General features: G+C 36.4%; 2 protein-coding genes across 2 annotated transcripts in view; one reads left to right on the top strand and one right to left on the bottom strand.

Annotated features, from left to right (window-relative positions):
* Positions 1–205: 205 nt before the first annotated feature.
* On the top strand, positions 206–14,097 carry stxbp1b (syntaxin binding protein 1b). The gene is made up of 20 exons (XM_084414751.1): positions 206–395; positions 3,799–3,848; positions 4,254–4,335; positions 4,417–4,493; positions 5,197–5,275; positions 5,381–5,484; positions 6,990–7,138; positions 7,577–7,661; positions 7,826–7,956; positions 8,152–8,259; positions 9,075–9,135; positions 9,830–9,895; positions 9,987–10,067; positions 10,149–10,287; positions 10,530–10,639; positions 11,615–11,719; positions 11,803–11,891; positions 11,991–12,145; positions 12,963–13,089; positions 13,227–14,097. Exons 1-19 carry the CDS (start codon positions 359–361, stop codon positions 13,067–13,069), a joined length of 1,815 nt encoding a protein of 604 aa, XP_084270877.1. The 5' UTR covers positions 206–358; the 3' UTR covers positions 13,070–13,089; positions 13,227–14,097.
* Positions 14,098–16,013: 1,916 nt separating this feature from the next.
* whrnb (whirlin b) overlaps positions 16,014–22,411 on the bottom strand; it is a 54,659-nt gene continuing 48,261 nt past the window's right edge. The window contains exons 11-12 of the mRNA XM_084414374.1: positions 22,112–22,228; positions 16,014–16,740 (exon numbers count right to left, since the gene is read on the bottom strand). Of these exons, the coding sequence (XP_084270500.1) occupies positions 16,558–16,740; positions 22,112–22,228 (300 nt within the window). The 3' untranslated portion in view covers positions 16,014–16,557. The remainder of the gene's footprint in view (positions 16,741–22,111; positions 22,229–22,411) is intronic.

Below are 22,411 nucleotides of genomic sequence, written 5' to 3'. Positions count from 1 at the left end.
ATAAATACATTGTAAAATCATTCTCGTGCACATTATTCATGTTAATATTTCATGACGTTAAATTCAAATATTTTGCTTTCATATTGATTCATAATTATATGCAATACCCCAAAACATTAATAACTCGAGGCTCACAAAAACAGTCAGGGCTTCGTCAAAACATGATAGAAGCTGCTGGAAGGCTAAGCTTAATATGCACACATGCACATGTCAATAGAGAAGCTGCGGAGGCGTGTAGTGGGATTAGGCATCGACGCAAGCAACACATCCCATTTACACCAACTGTAGCTCTGAGCGCGCGCACACTGAGTCCAGACTCCAGACTCCAGTCCAGCAGCAGAGGATAGCAGGACGCACGATGACATCTCTGGGACTCAAAGCGATTGTCGGAGAAAGTAAGAAATGTTTTGCTGAAGTTGTTTTAGGGCAAAAATCACTGACGTTTTTGAATGTGCTGTTTCAGATATTTTCAAATTTGTGGAATTATTGAAATTTCCATAGAAATGTGTGTGTGTTGAAATGCTGTATTATTAAGTATTACAATAGGCTATTCACTAACAGTCTAAACCTTCCCACAATAACACTGCTCTTAAACCCTTATTCTTCCAAATTAACACATGCTTTTCTATTATATTATAAGATTACATTAATCAGTGTCTTTTTTTGTTGTTGTTGTTGTTGCACTATGCAAATGAATGATTGTAATGTTGCTAAAAGCACACAAGCATTGGAGATACACTAATCTGTGTAGTCCTGTGGGATTAAGGATCTAGAGGGGCGGTTTGCGTGGAAGCACAAAGAGTAGGAAAAATAGGCCTGAATTATACAAACAATACAGACAAGCAATTGTTCTTTGAAAAGCTATTAAACATGGCTTTGGTGTTAGATGTTAATGTTGAATTTGTTATATGTAGGCTACATCTAAAGGTGTTGCACTATTTCTATCTATCTATCTATCTATCTATCTATCTATCTATCTATCTATCTATCTATCTATCTATCTATCCATCCATCCATCCATCCATCCATCCATCCATCCATCCATCCATCCATCCATCCATCCATCCATCCATCCATCCATCCATCCATCCATCCATCCATCCATCCATCCATCCATCCATCCATCCATCCATCCATCCATCCATCCATCCATCCATCCATCCATCCATCATATCCTGAATGCAACTCCTTTGTGATTCCTTATACCATATATTATTGACCTGTTGTTTTATCTATAGACTCAGTGGATGTTAGGTTTTCCTTACTCCATCTCTTAAAGCTACTTTCTGAAATGCCACTGTCAAAAATTTCCTTTTTTCCCAGCCCTGGTTACTTTCTGGTCCTAAATGCAACCATGATGATTAATGAGATTTTCAGATGTTCATAATTCACTCTCATTCTTCTTTTTTTTTTAAATCACCCCCTGTCTTCACTTCTTGTCATATGCATGTGTCATTCATTTATGTTGTTTCTGCTGCCATATACAGTGCTGCTGTTGATTAAATCTTAGAGATTCTGAGAAAAACATCACCAATTATCAGGTGTGAGTGTTTGATACTTTGGCACATGTGAAGATCAAGCAATGCATGACTGAAGCAGTTTATCAGAAATTCTGCTGGAGGGTGTTTTCTAGTCATGTTTTCGGACATATTGGTCTGAACTATCGATATCTGATTCTTAATCTATCAGTAGGTTAAGTTTTCCTACTTAAGTAAGTTAAGAGTTCCCACCCTTTAAATATTAATCACACATCTTCTCACCAGCAACGTTTTTTATAGACAGTTATATTGTCAGACTGGATGCTGATTTGTTGTTCGACAATTTCAGTAATAGGGTGTGAGATTCATCACAAGTTTATTTAAATGCAACAACACCTCTGGGTGTCAGAACTGACAGATCCAGCGTCAATAGCTGTGAAATGTGTTATATGACTGCAGGAAGCTGTTGCGTTTGGGATCTTGCTATTCAATGGAGATTTTTAGGGGGGCAGTAAAAATGATTAAGGTCCACCGTGCTCACATCCAGTGGAAGAGATGCAAAGAGAGACTGAGTGAGAGAGAAAAAAGAGTGACAAAGAGCAAGAGAAAGAGACACAGAGGAAGAACAAAAATAGAGAGGATGGTGCTGTAAGAGGATTGGGAAGAGATTAGGCCTGTGATTGCTGGGTCTCTCTCACCACTGAATATATATCATTTAAACTAACAAATAAAGTTGATCATTTTCTTTTCTGCTGCCATAAAATACATGGATAGTAGATTTTTTTTTTTTTTTTTTTTTAATAATTTCATACAACTTTTTTAAAATCCAAGAAGCTATTTAATTTGGGCAATAAAACAAAGAACAGTAATAACACTCAATATGGGAAAGTAGTCATGAAAATAAATAAGACAATACGCTATTGAAAAATAGAAATGAATGAATATGTGTCACGCACAGTTGAAGCAAGAGTGAAAAGCACTGGATCCAAATGCAGGCAGTTGATTTTATTTACAAAACTCAAAAGGTAAAAAAAAAAAAAAAACTCTGGCAAAACATGAACAGACCAACCAGTACACACAAACAGGATCAGACAGTAAACAGAAGAAAAACACAGGGATTATATACAAAAGCAAACAAATCAAAGAAATGAGACACAAAGTTGATACAACTCAATCAATCAATGAAAAACCATGGCAACAAGCTAAAGAACCCAGACAAAGGAATCTGATCTAAAAACGAGCTAAATGTCAAAACCAGACCAAACAAGACATAACACCCCATAAGTATTTATTAATCTTTGTTAATATTAGTTAATAAAATACAACTGTTCATTGTTAAGTTCATGTTAGTGCAGGTCCATTAAATACTATTAACAGATACAACTTTTGATTTTAATATTGTACTAAATGTTGAAATTAAAATTAACTTGATAATAATTATAATAATTTTGGTAACACTTTATAATAAGGTTATGTTTGTTAACATTAGTTTATATTATGAAACCTGAATCAAGAATGAAAAAATATTATATATATATATAGGCCTATATCCTTCACAAAGGTGATGCTATGCAGTAAACCTTAATATGAATGTACCGTTATAAAATATAATAAATTCAGCCCAGAGCCGTGTTTTTTAGACTCTGCAGAGACCATACTGGTGCTGTAGACGAAAAAAGATTTAGACTTAGCAAACACCTCTACCTGACACTTCTGGCAAACTCTGCAGTTAGTGGACTGTGTGTGTGTGTGTGTGTGTGTGTGTGTGTGTGTGTGTGTGTGTGTGTGTGTGTGTGTGTGTGTGTGTGTGTGTGTGTGTGTGTGTGTGTGTGTGTGTGACAACATCTGTTAGAGTCTATGATTATGCACTGCTTTGGCACACACCTTTCAGATATATTTAGAGTATGACAGACATCATCACACACCTGTACCAACTATATTGCTTGCTCTTCCAGATTTTAAATGAGCATTTATGATCTGGAGTCTCAATCTGAAAATCTCTTTGTTTGGATCTCTGTCTCAGTCAATGGTATCACTATTTGAGATGAATTCTTAACATATATCTTGCAGCATTATACAGTTACTTTGGTAAGAACCTAAGCTAGAAATCTTGAGACTTTGTTTTACTTATAAGTTCTTTCTTTAATGAAGCCTTTTTGTGATGCTGAAAGCAAACTTTTGGGAAGGTTCCTGTGATCTTGTCTTTTGATTTACATCATCTCTTGCTAAATGTATTTGCTATTCTCCCTGTTCTTTGTCTATTCTGCTATCTCCATTTTGCAGAAATGAATTTAGTTTTTCTTTGTTTTTTGTCTTACAGAGATTATGAATGATGTCATTAAGAAGGTGAAGAAGAAGGGAGAGTGGAAGGTACACATGAATATCACCCTCATTTCTGCTGAAGAACATTAAACATTGTGAACAGTTAAACATTATGAAAGATTGATTGATGACAGTTTTTGTAGTCATATACAGCATTTGTTTGTGAAGTCAAAACAATCTTCATTTAGTCTGTGCAGTATAATAATAAAAAAATAATCTTGAAATAAACTTCAATTAGATTAAATTAAAAGATGTCAAATTAGACCTTCTTCGCTTAAAAGACCATCCTAAACTAGAATTAAATTGGCACAACAGCATTCCATGTCGGCAACCAACATTCAAAACACAACACGCTGTGTTACACTGGTCTTTAAAGCCTGGTTGTTGTAATTTTGTTGCGTGATCACATGTATGCTGTTCATGGATTATGTACAGTGTGCTGTTCTCCCTCAGGTTTTGGTGGTGGACAAGCTCAGCATGAGAATGATCTCATCATGCTGTAAAATGACAGACATTATGTCTGAGGGAATCACAAGTGAGTTTTATTCCTGTAGAACAAATTCACATAGCAAGCTCAAATGTACTTTCTTCCATAACCTTTTGTTTTCTTCTCCAGTTGTTGAGGACATAACCAAGCGCCGTGAGCCTCTTCCTACCATGGAAGCCATATATCTCATCACTCCATCTGATGAGGTAACCAGTTGTGTCATTCATTCTTATATTAAAACGGAGCTTATACAGGAGTTCATATCATATTCCAACATTCACAATTATTTTCTTAACCTGCAGAACTGTTTTCAACTTTAATAATGATAATAATAAATGTTTCTTGAGTACCAAATCAGCATTTTAGAATGATTTCTGAAGGATCATGTGACACTGAAGACTGGAGTTATGAGTCCTGAAAATTCAGCTTTGCCATCACAAGAATAAATTACATTTTAAAATATATTAAAATAGAAAACGTTTTTTATTGTAATAAAATTTCACAATATTACAGTTTTTACAGCCTTGTTGAACATAAAAGACTTCTTTCAAAAATATGAACAAATCTTACTTACCCCAAACATTTAAACGGTAGTGCATATAGGCTATATACTTTTTTTTATAAATATAAATAATATATATTTTATATCAAGTCAAGTCATCTTTATTTATATAAGCAGCTTAAAAGTGATAACAGGAGAATAATGCAACAAAGTTTGTTTCTAGAAGAAAATAGTGTCAGAGTCAGTGATGGTTAATTTTTGTTGTAAAAAAGTTCATTTATATATATAGCCGCTCTGGAGAAAACTGTGATGTCATCGTCCAGCTTAGTTCAGTTCTCATATAATGGTGTCAATGCAGGCAGATCAATAATATCAATCAATAATATATATTTGTCTGTTTTCAACAGTCAGTTGAGGGACTCATCAATGACTTCAGAGATCCCCGGAATCCCATATACAGAGGGGCACACGTGTTCTTCTCAGACAGTGAGTGTTTTTTGGACTGCAGCAACTGTTTTCTACCACATCTACTAGATATTTATCTAGAATATGTATCTCACTCAGTCTCTGTTTTTATTTTTTATTATTCAGCAATCCCAGACACTATGTTCAACTTGATAAGTAAATCCCGTGCCTCTAAATCCATAAAGACACTGACTGAGATTAACATCGCCTTCCTGCCCTATGAATCACAGGTGAGAGCATAGGACCTGAGAGAGAACGGATGATGCTTATGAGGAAGTATGGAGGTGTGGGGGAAGGGTGGTAAACTCATGTATCATGCCAGAACATTCAAGAGCAGCTTTAGTCAGGCCATCCCTGTGCCTCCAATCCTCTGTTGTTGCCATTTATAATTAATCCTGACGAGTGGCTGAATCAGCCCTCCCTATACCAACCCTAATCCCGTTCCCCATTGGCTAACGCCCCATCAATGAGTCATTGGGCAGCCAATGACAGAGAGCGTGGATTTGGAATTTGATTGGATGTCAGTGGGGTTATGTTCATGTGACAGATGGGGCAGTATGTTGAGGCTAGTGTGTTTGGATAGGGAGAGAGATACAACGCTGATATGGATTATAGGTCAATCTGAGGGAAGGAAAGAGGATAGTCTACTTTTTATGTGGCTGTAGATAAGTCGGACTAACATGTTTCTGTTCAAACATGCAGAGTGTACAGGACACAGCACATACATACAGGGAGAGGTGAAGCAGGTGACATATCAATGAGTTATTGTTGTGAAAGAGGATTATGGGACAGTAACAGCCATATACAATGTGTTACTTACTGGCAATATTAACATTCATTCCTGCTTCACTTTTGGCTGAAGTTCTCATGGACAAACATACAGCAGCGAGATGGAGGTTACCATAGCACATAAAGTACTCCGAAAAAGTGACATGTGGCACTTGAATAAATGGCAAACGGGCGCAACCCCTCAAAACTGCTGGAAACCGCCACTACTTTCTGTAATACTTTCATACTTTTAATAATAATATCACATGGCTGACAACATCCTGTGAAGAGTTGTTTATAAGGGCCTTTTAATTTTTATGTATTTATTTATTCCAATTAATTTAATGCAGGGGTTCTCCTCCAGGGGGCCGGGACCCACTAGGGGGCCTCAGCACACTTCCAAGAGATATCTGTAAGATATCTTAAATATATTATTATTGATTAATATTTATTTAATTATTTAAACCATGACAAAATAAGCATTCAAACCAGCTAAAACAGCTAAAAATCATGTTACCCCAACACTGTTAGCAAACATACTGTATATTTGTAACCATGTTTTTTTAGAGAAAGACCCTCCCTTCATCCGGATATGCGTACTTCCCTTTTATATATTATGCGACAAGCAGTATGTGAGATGAGTAGTATGTCTAATATTCATAAAACAGTAGGTGGAAAGTACCAAGATGGCCTAATTATGATGAGATCCTGAAGTGGGCATATGATGAACACTTTACATCTAATTATTGGTTGTATCATATAGAACATACTTTTTAATAGCCATGAAGTAGGCCTAAGTTTCAAACAAATTGTAGTACCTACTAGACAGCATTCGATGCAGCTCCTGAGTCCAGTTGCACCATTAACCATGCATTTGAATCACATTGAAGATCTGAGACATTATGAATAAAACTATAAATCTGTATGTTATAGAGGCATTTATCTATTGTTGGTATGTTGTCCTCAGGTGTTCTCAGTGGACAACTCAGAAGCCTTCCAGGATTTCTACAGTCCGTTTAAAGCTGATGTAAAGAACCAGGTGTTGGAGCGTTTAGCCGAGCAAATAGCCACCCTGTGCTCCACACTGAAGGAGTACCCAGCTGTTAGATACAGAGGGTGAGAGAGGAAGAGAAAACACATACATAAACATCACACTGTCAAACTTACTTTCTCATAAACACTATTTGCTTCCACATATCTGCAATGTGACTCCAAACATTATTAGCCTTCTGCAAAGACAATAATAAACACAAGCAAACTGTTATTTAAAAAATCAGATATAACAGATTAGTAAGTGTCCTGAGAATAGATTTCATCTACACTGATTATTTTATTTTTTATGTAGGATAAATGATAAATTGCTAGAAAAGGCAAGTAACACATTGAAATTAAATGAATTTTGAAGTAGAAAGACTGAAATAGTATTTTCTTGTAAAACATGCTTCAATAATCTTTTTTATTTACAACTTTAAAAAACAATTTACAATGTACAGTGAGCGTTAATGGCCAGTAGCAGGTAGCATCATGATTGAGTATGTGTTGCTGTGTTTTCAGAGAGTACAAAGACAATGCAGTTCTGGCCCAGATGCTTCAGGATAAACTGGACGGTTTTAAAGCAGATGACCCCACTTTGGGAGAGGTGAGTCTGATAGCTTGTAGCACAATATTTTGTCTCGAATTATAAAAATAAACTGCTTCTGTCTTGCACCAGTGACCTTAATTTCTCACTGTCCAACTTCAATCATTTGCCTTACTGTTTTGTGCTCTATCTTTGTCTTTTTCTTTTTTCTCTCTCTTTCACAGGGACCTGATAAAGCACGTTCCCAGCTATTGATTCTGGATCGAGGTTTTGACCCTGTCACACCAATTCTACACGAGCTCACATTTCAGGCCATGGCCTATGACCTCCTGCCCATTGAGAATGATGTCTACAAGTAATATCTCATCTCCAGCTGTTTGTAAATGATCTATATACTGCTCTAAGGTCGCTCAGATCATTTAAACTGACCCTCGGTCAAGTTCAAGTGTTTCACCTTTGATGATGTTAATAACTCCTTCCATCATCACACTGTACATGTGTATGGTAGACAGTTACTGACGTCGATGGTGCATGTTTGTGTGTCTGTCAGGTACGAGACCAGTGGAATGGGTGACACTCGTATGAAAGAGGTGCTGTTGGATGAAGATGACGACCTGTGGATGACTCTGAGACATAAACACATAGCAGAGGTGTCAACGTAAGTCTAATTTTCTGATTTGCTGTTCAAATTTTTTTTTTTATTATTATCAATGTTGAAAACTAATAGAAATCTTTTGTAACATTATTCCCCGGTTTCACAGAAAAGGCTTAAGTGTAGTCCCAGACTAAAATGCATGTTTGAGCTGTTTTAACTGAAAGCAACTTGCACTGATATATCTTAAAATATGTCTGTGCCTTTGTTTTGTCTCAAGATGCACACCAGTAATGTTGTTTTTTTGTAAGGCACGTTTATAAAAGCTATTTAAATGCTCTAATTGAACTAAGCCCTGTCTGTGAAACTGGGCCTATGAAAGTCTTTACTGTTACTTTAGATCAATTTAATAAATAAATAAATCGTACTGATCTAAATTATATATATTCCAAACTTAAAATTGGAGTTAATCATTTTGTAAATAATTATGAGAGAGCGGTCATTAAAGACATTAAAAGTTGCATTTTCAGTTGAATTTGGGGAAAACACTTGTTATGTTGAGCTATTTCAATTACTTTGTTTCAAATGTACATTGCAAACAGCTGAAAGTCTGAAAATTTTGCCAATAAACCTGATTTGCAATGGGGGTTGAATAATTTCGATTATAAACGTGTGTATGTATATATATATATATATATGCAAAAAAATAGAAACAGCATAAAACTAGGTTGATTTTCAAAGAAATAAATAATTATGAACAAATCAAAATGACAGTATCTGAAAATCAAAATTACAGTAAATGAAAATAAAATGTAGTGACATTTTCAAAACTGTATCGCATAACTATAAAATACATTAGTTGATCTGTTTCTCTCTTTTAGGGCTGTGACTAAATCACTTAAGGACTTCTCTGCAAGCAAAAAGATGAACACAGGAGAGAAGGTGTGTTATTTATTAGTGATCAAACCTTAAAGGTGCTCTATAATACTAAGCGATATCACGCGTTTTTTAGGCTAAAACATTTTTTGACACATACAGCAAACATCTACTCACTATCCGCTAGCTGCCTGTCCCCTGAACACACTGTAAAAAAAACGTGGCCTCTGTAGACAGCCCAGGCTCCACAAATGGCAACAAAATCAAACTGGGCCAACCTGGACCACGAAACATAACAAACAGTGTTCCAGCCAATAACCGACAAGAATGGTTGGGGGGTTAGTGCGGGGTGTGGGGAGTGGAGGAGAGAGAAGCATGAAGAGGGAAGTTAGCTAGAGGAGAGATGTCCTAGACAACGACAACAACTAACGTTACAATTATATTCTCTTAAATTTTGATATGGCCGGCACACGACCAAAGAGACGACGTTCCGAAGAACAAATAGCAAAGAAGAGGGAAAAGGAGAAAGAACGCCCAAAGTCCCAAATTCATGACTGTTTCAGGAAGCACGGAAGGGAGGGGGAGGGGACAGGATGAGGAGGAAGAAGGGTCGAGCTAGCCTCCGTTTTGTTAGAGAATACTTCGAATGTCAACAAGAAGTGACGTCACCCAACATCGCTTAGAGCACCTTTAACTGCAGTTTCTTGATTATTGCCAATAACTTTAACAATAACTAACAACCTTTTTTTTTCTCTTACAGACCACCATGAAAGAGCTCTCCCAAATGCTTAAAAAGATGCCACAGTACCAGAAAGAGTTGAGCAAGGTACTGCAATAATTTACACCTTTTATAGGAATTGAATGATAATCAAGCCAATATTGCTCATCTTTCTTATGGTGGCCTTGTAATCTTGCAGTATTCAACTCACCTGCACTTAGCAGAAGACTGTATGAAGCATTACCAGGGCTCAGTGGACAAACTGTGCCGTGTTGAGCAGGTAACGCTTTTCTTTGATGGATCTGTCTGCTTAATTCGACATATTAATGAATGTTAATAGTGTTTATGTGCTCTGTCCTAGGATCTAGCTTTGGGCACAGATGCGGAGGGTGAGAAGATCAAAGACCCGATGAGAGCCATTGTACCCATCCTACTGGATGCCAACGTCACCATCACGGACAAAATCCGTATCATCCTGCTCTACATCTTCCTCAAGAACGGTGAGGGAACCTAAAAACGGCCAATGTTTTGGATTCTCTCTCTGTCTTGTTTTGTTGTGTGTGGGTGAGATGGGGGTGGTACGTTTGACATGTACAGTTTGTACACAGTCATTACAAATATCACACAGTGAGCAAAACTGTTATAATGCTGGGCTTCATGGATCTAGAACCAGTTCAAACTCTATAATTGTGTGTATAATTATGTATAATTATTCCTGGCTGACTATGTGTGTGTCTCATAGGTGTGTCAGAGGAGAATCTGTGTAAGCTCCTCCAGCATGCTCAGATTCCTCCAGAGGACAGTGACATCATCTCTAATATGGCCCATATGGGGATTCCCATCATTTCAGAGGTCAGCTGATCTACACGAACTGTTCTTTATTCATATGAACAAACAGAATAGACTGTTCTTTATTCATATGAACTCTCAGAATAGACAGACCATGGGTGCAGCCAAAGGGGCATTCAGCCCCCCCCCCCAATTCAGTCATCATTTACTCACCCTCATGTCGCTTAAACTCAGCATGATTTGTTTTTTACAAACACAAAAGGAACACAAAGGAGTTTTTATTGCAGAATATCTAAGCTTATTTGTTTCCCATACAAATTAAAAATGAAGGTAATTTATACTGATAAGCTCCAAAATCTATGACACTATTAACTGAAAATCCCCCCCTCTGCCATATAGTTTCTATTTTAATATATTTTATAATGTAATGTATTTTTGTGATAGCAAAGCTGAATTTTCAGCAGCCATTACTCCAGTCTTCAGTGTCACATGATCCTTCAGAAATCATTCAAATATGCTGATGGTGCTCAAGAAACATTTCTTATTATTATTAACAGTTGTGCTGTTTTCTTTTTTCTTTGATGAATAGAACAGCACATTATTTGGAATAGAAATCATTTGTAACCTTTTAAATGTCTTAACTGTCACTTTTAATCAATTTAATGCAACCTTGCTGAATACAAATATTAATTTAGTCAAAAAAAAGGAAACAATTACAGACCCTTAAAACTTTTAGTATTGCAGTATTGGACATTTAATTGTGGACACTCATTTCCACCTATTTTCTTTTTATTCATATAACACTTTGTACTCTCTTAATCTTTAATAACACTAGTCATTTAATTACACTGTTTCTGTTACATCTTTTCACATAGAAAATTCACTTGTAGACTTCACTTGTTCAACTTCTATTCTGTTTGTAGACAGAATTGAATATATCATCCATGCAGTTATTGACTTATTCATCCACACTTCGGTGCATCACTAATCATAATGTCTGAGGTCAAAATGCATAATGTTTTAAATATGAATCCAAAGCAAACAACCACACGCAAGGGGAAGAAATCTGACCGCAAGGAAAGAATCAGTGAGCAAACGTACCAGCTCTCCCGATGGACTCCGCTGGTTAAAGACATCATGGAGGTGAGCTAAACCAACAGTACTTGCCTCACTTTGGATATGTCAACATTATTTTAATTTCATTTCTCCTACTTACATTATGATAGGATGCCATTGAAGACAAACTTGACCCAAAACTGTATCCTTACATCTCCACCCGCACAGCATCCTCAAAAACAGCCTCCACAGCTTCTAGGTAGGGTTAGCTGCACAAACATATGGATTCATATGCAACATCTTCTTATTAAAATCTACTGAAATATCCAGTGATAATACTACTGTTGTACATTTTCAGTGCTCGCTATGGGAACTGGCATAAGAACAAGAGCCCAGGAGAGATACGCAACGGCCCACGCATCATCGTCTTCATCGTTGGGGGTGTGACCTACAGCGAGATGCGCTGCGTCTATGAGGTCACGCAGGCCAACGGCAAATGGGAAGCTCTTATCGGTGGGTTGCAGTGCTAAAGGGTCATTTCACACCTCAAAATTGCCAATGACTCACCATTTCAGAGACAACTATTAGAGCAGACAGCATTACACAATCCTGCTCCTCTTTTTATGGCTGTGTGATTGTGACTTTTAAAATTCCAGGCGATATATATTAACTTAATTCAGTTCAAAAGTTTGGGATCAGTGAGTTTTTTTTTTTTTTTTTAAAGAAATTAATACTTCTATTATTTAGCAAGGATGCATTAAATTGACTAAACATGACATTAAAGGCTTTTACATTTTTATAAAGATTCTATTTCAAATAATTGCCATTCTTTTGGATTTTTTATTCATAAAAGAATGCATCATGGTTTCCACAAAATCAGCATATTAGACTGATTTCTGAGGGATCATGTGACACTGAAAACTAGAGTAATGACTGCTGAAAATTCAGCTTTGCCATCACAGGAATAAATAACAATATTACTGTTTTTACTGTATTTTTTCAATAAATGCTGCCTTGGTCAGCATAAGAGTTTTTTTTTTTTTCAAAAACAATTAAAAACTGTAGTCCATATTTTTTGCTGACCTTAAATATGAATTACTGAGCACTGAAAGCATTCCGCTGTGGGACACAAGGGTTATGCCTTGAAATCAATATACAGTGCAGTGAGTGACAGAAAAGATAAAGGTTTACTGATCATCTGTGATGATTAGTAAACTGCATTTAACCACCCCCACAATGTTAGTTAATGGTTTTAATTGTGGTAGTTTAATGATTCAGGTTTTTTTTGTCACAATAAAAGCCCTGATCATGTTTATGAAATCTCACACAGGCTCCACCCACACCGTCACTCCCATTAAATACCTAAAGCATCTGCAGCACCCAGACTTCCTGGACCCCAACGCGGCCCCTGAGGACCAGATTCCCGCAGAAGATTAGTGACGAAGACAAGAAACAAGGTCTGATGTTTTACTATCTATTAAAAATAACCGTTGACATCTTTAATTATGTAGATATCTTTTCATTCACTGTAACATTGACAACTCGTATATTTTCATTCACCGCAACAACTCGTTTTCTCTTTCTCTCCTTTTAGAATGTGATGACATCATCGTCCTCCCTCACTATTCTGACATCCTCAGTGACATGATCCAACTAAAACGGAATCTTCCTTAACTCACACACCTATACATTGTTTCTACACTCCGGCTAATTTCAGGCAGTCTGTCTTGTCAGCAATAGGCTATAGTGAAGTATATTATTACATATAAGTAAGTAGCCTCTGTACCATTCATAATCACCTAAATATGAGCCAAAGTATCAAAGTTTGTTAACTAACTGAAATATATAAAGGGAACTTGCACAGTCAATCTGTCATTATCAACAAACAATTTAGGTGTCATTATGCATTGTTGGTAACATGGGACCAGTCGACTTCAGTGTCACTAAAACAGAAATGATAGATTATTTAAATACTCTCAATGTTCAGCAACACAAATTGAGTTTGAGAAGTAGTTTGGCCTGCTATGCAGTGGTCTGGTGTGTCTGCCAAGCATGATTGTGTCTGTTGTGTAATGATCATGTTAATGTTGGATGTCCCTTTGTAATTATATCAAACGCTTTTAATCTTGTGGTTAGGAAATTATAGTTACTAGTTTTATATATATCAAGTTTTTTCATATAGTAAAGCCTCCCTCTTTGATATTCTGCTCTTTTAGACATTGTTTTACATCTTCAGTAAGCACAAAATGACTGTTCCTTGTGCAGTAATGTAGTATGATTGCTTTTTATGTTGTAATCCGTTATTTATTTACTCTAAGATTACAAATTCATGCAGTGTAAATATACAATATGTATCCCATATTTAAATTATTTAACATGTTTAACACATCAGAGGTTATGAAGTGCAAAACACTGTCTTGTGCATATAATAAAATAAACTGGCTTCTATTAAACATTTGATTATCATATTTGAGAGTTTTCATGCCATGCAATCACACATTAGGGTATTTCTCATAATATTATTGAAAATATATACATTGTAATATTAAATTAAAATATTTTAAATTAAATTAAATTATAATATTGATATCATCAATCATTGCTGTTGGTGACCTTCAATGCCAAACAATATATTAAAGTTAATAGACAGTTTCAAACTTAAATGTTACGTTTCCTAACAAAAAAAAAGGGTACATTTAAAATATATAAATAATTAAAATGATATGCAAGACTTTAATGGTGTCAAATTAATTGCAAAAAGTTCACTTAATTAAATCAATGAAACATATAAGCAGTTAATGTACTGTAGTACTGCCGTGCAATTACTTCAAACCTTAATTTGAACACATGAGGGCACCAACACGACTTCACCAGAGAAGAGAGTCAAATGAACAGACATCAACACTTTTTAGGTAATAAGTAATAACAACATGATTTAACCAAGTAATGAAAATGTGAATAAACTAGAAATATAATTCAGTCTTTAAATATTTATTTAAGTCTCTTTCCAGTTTGGCATAAATCATAAATATTTCAGGCATAATATTGATACCCTCGGACCGTGTACTGTCTCTATAAGGTATTGCTCTGTAATCAGCCTACAATATTACAGTTCCTGTAAAGTTACAATATAATTTTTTTCACATTGCAATACAACAAATGACAAGCGACAAACAAACAAAAAGAAGATCTTTATAAACTTAAAGACAGACTATCTGCATAACGGTGGTGTGTGAATAAAACAACTGAAGGAAAGACAACATCCTTTCGGGTTGAAAAACTTATATGCTTATATGTTTCTATACTATGTGATGTTTTGGTTTCATACTTGAGGGTTTTTATGTTTTTGATGTAGTCATTGAAAACATTATATCAACAGTATGTGCAAAAAATATATATTACATAAATAAAATATATACAGCTTTACATTATTTTACCTATGTACAATAACTCTCTGTATGTTGCATAATCAGGAGCCATGCATTTACATATAATTGAAACACTGAACATCTGATCTCTTCAAAAAATATTGCTATACACATCTTGATTATAACTCTCTATAACCCATCTCTGAATTAAGCACACTGACATAAGAGAGGACTAAGAAAAATCAGTGTGTGTGTGTGTGTGTGAGAGAGAGAGAGTGAGAGAGAGAGAGAGAGAGAGAGAGAGATAGACAGAGAGAGAGAGAGAGGGAAAGAAAAAGAGGGAAAAAAGCTAAAGAGAAAACAATGAGATAACTCCTCCTCCTTGCTCACTCCGTCTTTCCACTGATCGTCCAGTCAGATATGATAGTAGTAGTATATTAATATCACTCAGTAGTGTATATCATTCTGTTTCAGTACTTCACTACTAAATTCAGGTCCTCTCATAATAAAATATACGAAAAACCTTCAGAATCAAGAAAGAGTAACAAAGCACCTCCAAAACAATGACTATGCCAATTTATAATATCATCAAAATGATACGTAATCTTCTTTTGAAAGAAAGCCCATTTTTTATTATAAAGGAGGGCTGTATGTGTATGTATGTGTGTGTGTGTATATATATATATATATATATATATATATTTACACACACATGTATAAGAAAACTTAATTATTTAATAGCAATTATGATATTATTATCAACAATACATATGAATTGGAATTGATGAGTGACTTTGATGATACACACACAATTCTATTCAAAAGTTTGGGGTCAGAATTTATTATTTTTTTATTTATATCTGTATTTTCACAAATATTAAGAAGCACAACATTTTTCAACATCGATTATAATAAGAAATGTTTCTTGAGCACCAAATCAAAAAACAATAAAAACATATTAGAATGATTTCTGAATGATGACACTGACGACTGGAGTAATGATTCTGAAAATTCAGACTGATCAGAGGAATTAATTAATTAAAGGAATAAATTACAGGAATAAATTAATTTGATTTGAAAATATATTAAAATATAAAAGTTATTTTAAATTGTGATCATTTCTCACAATATTATGGTTTTTACAGTATTTTTGATCCAATAAATGCATCCTTGGTAAACATTCGAGACTTCTGATGACATCAAAAAATCTTTCCGACCCCAAACTTTAACGGTAGTGTGTGTGTGTGTATAAACTTCATTGAACAGACCACAAGGTGGCACAGATTTGACAGACTTAACATAACCCTGATTTTGTCCTGTCAAACATTTCACCAGATCATCCACTGGAACATACCTTGTTAATACAGTAAATGTGTGATGGCTGGTCGCTGTTGTAGCGAGAACACAGACGTAAGGCGGGTGTGTTGAAGCTTTTGAACTTTAAGCTAATTGTGACTCAGATATGACAAGCATGACTCATTCGGCCCCCCTGTGCGGATGTGACGTAAAGTGCCAGGTCTTTGCAGTGCCGTCGAGTGAAACCCAAATGGACGACTTCTACAGAGGAGAGTTGAAATCGGCAATCAAAAAGTCGACATGGTCTTTGTCTTTGGTCTTAAAAGCCTCCGCAATGACTCGAGTCGCATCCCGGTGCTCCATTCCTTTAAGTGACATGCCATTCACCTCCAGAATCACCTGACCCACCCGTAACTGCCCAGAGATATGCACAGAGCCCCCCTTCTGGAAGACAGAAAGAGAAAGAAAAAGAGAGAGAAATAAGCAAAGAAAGTCGCAAACTTTACGAAAGAGAGAGACAATCTATCAAAAGTGTGAGAGAAAAGACAAGTGGGAAATGGGGGAGAAAATGAGCGCTTGTTCTCTCCGATATGGCACTTTATATTGAGAGGTCATTAGCTGACCTCCTGTCAGTCATAGTATAAAGATAAAGTGCCCAAGGACAGGTAGAAAGAGATAACCAAGATGAGCGTTCTGGTTGTCATCTTTTGCTCAGCTGGAGGGAGGCTGGTCTGATCGCAGTCTAATAGCCCTGCTACATTTGGGCCAACAATCTCCAGTCCACAAATCAGGCATTATAATGGTCACACCATGAAAGCGCTGCTACAGTCATATAATTCTGCTGGGATCTGATTTAATTGATTTTTTTTTTTTACATTTATTAGTATTACAATAACTCAACATGACACATGAGCTGTAAATGTCTGATTAAAGAATAGTGATTGCTCTCATAATGAACATTTGATAAGAATCAAAGTGGATCTTAAGGAGTCTGGAAGAGCGGTAGCCATGGTTACACCAATGACATCGGTTCATTGCGCCATGTGTACTTTCAGGTTGGATTCAGTACATAACAGTGTCAGACAGCATCTGAGATCTCACTCTCACTCTCACATGCTTTAAAAATGCTTCTTTGAAAAACCATAATGAATAGAATTCATGCCTGTTTTATCTTTGAAATAATCAACAGCACTTTTTCCCCCCAAAACTCTGAATATGTCATGTCACATCGAGATATATTAGCATTACCCTGTATAGGGTATCAAGGAAAATCAAGGGCTAATCTTTTATCAGGATTCTGTCACTCAAGTCTGTTTTGAGCTGTCTTGTCGTTGTGAGCGCGCGGTTCTGAGTTCGCTCGGGTCGTACGCTCTTTTCATGTTTGTTTCTATGTGCCATGTGATCTCCTGTTGATTGTCTAACCCCGCCCATCTTGTTATCTGATTATTGGTTCATTTGCCCCACCTGTCCTCCTCGTGACCTGCTTTGTTTGCTCTCCCTATTTATTCTCCTTGTGTTTTCCTTCCTGTGCCAGTTCGTCATTTTATGTATACCGTTCCTGCCCGATCTGATCCGGTTACCATATCCAGGACTGCTTTGTTCAGATGCTGGTCTTGTTTCCCCCATGGGATAGTTTTTATTTAATTTAATGAGTACTCACCTCATTCCTTCACCCAACTCTGACACCTATTTACTATTCATTAATTCAAAATCAAAGCTATTTCTCTTTCCTTTGAAGGTCAGCCATTTCAAGACAATAAAATCAGCGGAGGAATATTCTGATTGTATCAAACAGCACTTTAAAACAGCACTTTCTCTTCACAGTTGCTGGTAACACTTTATTTCGATAGTCCATTTTTGATATTCTACACTAGTAGTACATCAGCTACCAGTGATTACAGTATTAATAAACTGTCTGCTTAAAATCTGCTAACACTTTTCCCCCAACAGACATTCTACTGACTACAATTAATTTTTGCAAGTACATGGCAACTTATTCTACTAACCCTAAAGGCCCTGATATACTCGCTGTGAAGTTATTTTTCGTTCTTCGTTTAGGGGTAAAACGAAGTGCGAAGTAGGTTAGCGGCGATATACTGTTATCGAACACCTGACACTGCCCACACAGTTGAGAGTGGCATTTATATGAATATGTAAATATGTGCTGTGCGCTTTTCTCTCAATAACAAAATAAACACAAAAAAAAAAAAAAAAAAAAAAACAGCAAGCGTTTTAAAAAAGCATAATAAAGGCATCTGATCATAGCAAAGTGGTTATGTTTGCACGAGCTCTACGGCACTCAAGTCACGTTTATTTATATATCACTTTATACAATACAAAGCTTAAAATCAAGCAGCTTTACTGTATTAAAGGTATAGCGGAGGATTTTCTTTTTCCGGGTGGATCAACAAGACTATTGGTCCTCCTAGTTGTCAATCATTCTGGTGATATGTTTACGTAAGGCCGTCGTACGTGCTCATCCCTAGGTAGTTTCGCTTTCTGCGCATGCGCACTTTCAGGTGTATATGTGTGGTGAGCTACGGTTTCAGCCATTCATTGAAGCTCGCCGTTCTCACCGGGTTTTTTTCAAAATGTCTGAGGGTCGCTAGAGAAAAAGTGTCTACGAATTGTATGACAAGAAGAGAAAGGCCTCTGAAGAAAGAAACAAGTCCAGAGTGTTTTTGGGAGAATATTTCACACACTGGTGTGCGCTAAAAGCACAGGTTGGGCTTCCCACTGATGCCTCAGTCACGAAGTTTCTACTCGACAGGTAAAGTTTGGCATGCTATTTGGAGAAATCCATTTAAAATCACTGCTAGTAAAAGTTTAAGGGATAGTTCACCCAAAAATGAAAATGCTGTCCTCATTTACTCACCCTCATGTTGTTCCAAACCTGTATGACTTTCTCTCTTCTGCTGAACACAAAAGAAGATATTTTGAAGAAAGTCAGTAACCAAACGACTGATGGACCCCATTGACTTAAAAAAAATACTATGGAAGTCAATGGGGACCAGCAACTGTTTAATTATCAACCTTCTTTAAAATATCTTCTTTTGTGTTCAGCAGAAGAAAGGAAATCATACAGGTTTGGAACAACATGAGGGTGAGTAAATGATGACAGCATTTTCATTTTTGGGTGAACTATCCCTTTAATGTAAGCGATGATTAGCAATGCTAGCCCTGGCACAAGTCACGCACCGACAGCAACTTGTAAACAGAGCGTGCACGAGGAGAACTAGTCTCGTGCATACTCTCTCGTGCACTCGCGGACGTCTGCTCTCGACCGACTTTCCACATGAAAGAAGGCGGAGCCTGGTCGCACACCTATTACATAATCACCACAGACCAATATTAGTACAAAGGGGTTTATCAGCCGGTGCGAATCTTTCCGGAAAATTGTCAAGCTGTTTCGAACTCCCAAAAAGAACTCCAAACGAACTTTGTTTCGGCCTGATTTTGTTCGAAATTACGTCACATCAGTTGAAGTAAATTTAACAGTCTACCAATGCTCTAACAAGAGTGAGTTGACAAGTAGTTGCAAATTAATAAGAGTTAGATAACATGTAGTTGCAAAGTTACTTAGAGTTAGTAGAATGTATACAGTTGTTGATTCTCTAAAAGTATAATATGTTTCTGCTACACTAGCCAACAAATAAGGGAATGTTGTAACAGACATAGCGTCTGATTGGCTAAAAAAAGTAGGCTGTTCCCCAAACTCTTTGGGCTGTCAAAAAAAAAAAAAAAAAAAAAAAACAGGTGTGATGTCTCAGGACATATTCTGGAGAAAAAAAATATTATGCACTTTTAATTATGGAACATGTCCAGATGGGTCTGTGACAGGCTGTGCTCTTCTGTGACATTTCCAATGGTGAGATTTACACATGCTGGTTATGTAAACTGACATTCTATGCAAATTTCAAGGATACTCCAGCAATCAACAAAGAATAATAATACAGCAACACCGCTACAGCACTTTGTCCTCATTTAGCAGTATTGGACATCTCTATAAACGCTATTAGACACAAGTTATGTTAATTTCATATTTTTCCATCCCCTAAAGCTATAGGAACATCACAAGATGCTTGATCCCATCAGGTTTAAATATGCAAGCAAACATATTTCTGTGCAAAGCCACTTTGCGCTAAAGGGGAAATCTCTCACCTTCATGTCGAGTGAACACAGCACTGACAGAAGTAAGCACACAGACACATGCACATAAACGGGTCTTGAATATGCTAATGCACTATGTTAACTAACAGTTGCTGGAATAAAGGTCATAAAAGAAATGAGAGGAAAACAAACCGGCTCCTTTACATTTAAAACTTCCAGTAACGTTATGACTAAAGACTAATCTAGCATCTTAACACTGCTAAATGCACAGGGGTCTATCTATTAACAGTGCCATGAGTAATTTCTAATATGAAAATTGGAGTTGTTTTGTCATGCCGTGCTATTTTAGTCATATGATGAATAAGCAGGTTTTACTGAATGCTTTTCATGTGTATATGAAAGAACAGCTTTTAAAAGCTTTCTGAAAACACATTATATAAGTTATAACTGTATATTGCACCTTGATGGGTGTAATATCAGGCCTTCACAGTACATTAGCTACCCTTTCCGTTAGTGGAACAAAAGGTATACTTTCAGGGAATAGTAATTCTAAGACTTTGTGATACTTTTATGTTAACATTTCATATTTGTTATACACTACAGAATGTTTCATCATCATACTTTATAGCTTGGCACCAAAACTTACAGCAGCAAGCTGCCTAGCTTTCTAGACTATTAGCTACAGTACATAGGAAGTTTATTTTTTTAAATGGAAGCTCCGGAAGATTTGGAATGTTATAGGAAACAACTTCTTCTGAAGTGCAAAGCAGATTAGACTCATACTTGATTTCAATACTTAGTATCGTGATGCTAAGCTAACAATATGATATTCTAATTACATAACATAACATAACATTCATGCATTTGTAGTAAAATATTTCATTTTTAATTAGAATGAACTATTTTTAATTATAAATTTTGATGTAAAATACACTACCGTTCATAAGATTTATATGCTATTTTCAATGATCTTGTGCGCTATGCATTCTGGGATTGCCTTCGCCACAATGGATACTGCCTTAGATTTAGGCAAAAAACAATAATTAACTATGCTTCCTTCCTTGTGGAACAGCCATCATGTAAAGATTCCACAACATGCTAATTAGACAGTTCATTAAAGGGTTAGTTCACCCAAAAATGAAAATTCTGTCAGTAATTACTCACCCTCATGTTGTTCCAACCCCGTAAGACCTTCGTTCATCTACGTCACCACGTATGACACACATGACCAGCGTCGGCCAATAGTGAGCCTACGTGGTGACGTGCAACACAGACGCGCTACGCTTAAACACTACGTGAAAAGACTCGAGGCCCAGAGAGAAGGAAATGAAAAGTGGAATAAAGTCGTTATTTTTGTTTGTTTTTGCGCACAAAAAGTATTCTCGTCGCTTTATAAACTTAAGATTGAGCCACTGGAGTCACTTGGACTATATTAACGATGTCTTTAATACATTTTCTGGGCCAGCAAGTTATAGTGTCTTTGAAGCCTATGGAGAAGTGAGACAGCACTCAGATTTAATAAAAAATATCTTAATTTGTGTTCCGAAGATGAACGAAGGTCTTACGGGGTTGGAACAACATGAGGGTGAGTAATTACTGACAGAATTTTCATTTTTGGGTGAACTAACCCTTTAAGGTTTGGAACACAGCTATTATTTTCAGCTTTATTAACCGTCGTTTTGAACTTTAACCCGTTCTGACCCACCTGTATGGTCGCAATGCGTGGCAGAGGCTGTCTGGTGTTGGCACCCCCTTCAACAGCAATACCCAGTGTACTGGCACACTTGGGAACCCGTACAAATATAGGCTCCATTATTCCCATCTAAAACAATGAACAAAATGGATGCTACTTTAGACATCACACTCAAGAAGACAAAAAAGACAGAGATTTCAAGGAATGTGGAGGAGGAAGACAAGAGAGTTTAACATGAATGAAGAAAAATCAAAACTCTCCTTAAACAGCAGCAGGACAAACGAGATTCAATCCCTACAATGTGGCATTAAG

Source organism: Rutilus rutilus (genome assembly GCF_951802725.1).
Source record: "Rutilus rutilus genome assembly, chromosome: 7".
NCBI lineage: Eukaryota > Metazoa > Chordata > Actinopteri > Cypriniformes > Leuciscidae > Rutilus > Rutilus rutilus.
The sequence above is the reverse complement of the archived record's forward strand: the minus strand, read 5'-3'. Positions and strand labels throughout refer to the sequence as shown.

What these genes read in the sequence shown, in the direction of transcription:
- stxbp1b (XM_084414751.1), top strand. Translation starts at nt 359, where the DNA reads ATGACATCTCTGGGACTCAAAGCGATTGTCGGAGAAA. An exon ending in CAAAGCGATTGTCGGAGAAA is followed by an intron (nt 396 to 3,798) that starts GTAAGAAATGTT and finishes TTTGTCTTACAG; the next exon opens with AGATTATGAATGATGTCATT. An exon ending in TATGTCTGAGGGAATCACAA is followed by an intron (nt 4,336 to 4,416) that starts GTGAGTTTTATT and finishes TTTCTTCTCCAG; the next exon opens with TTGTTGAGGACATAACCAAG.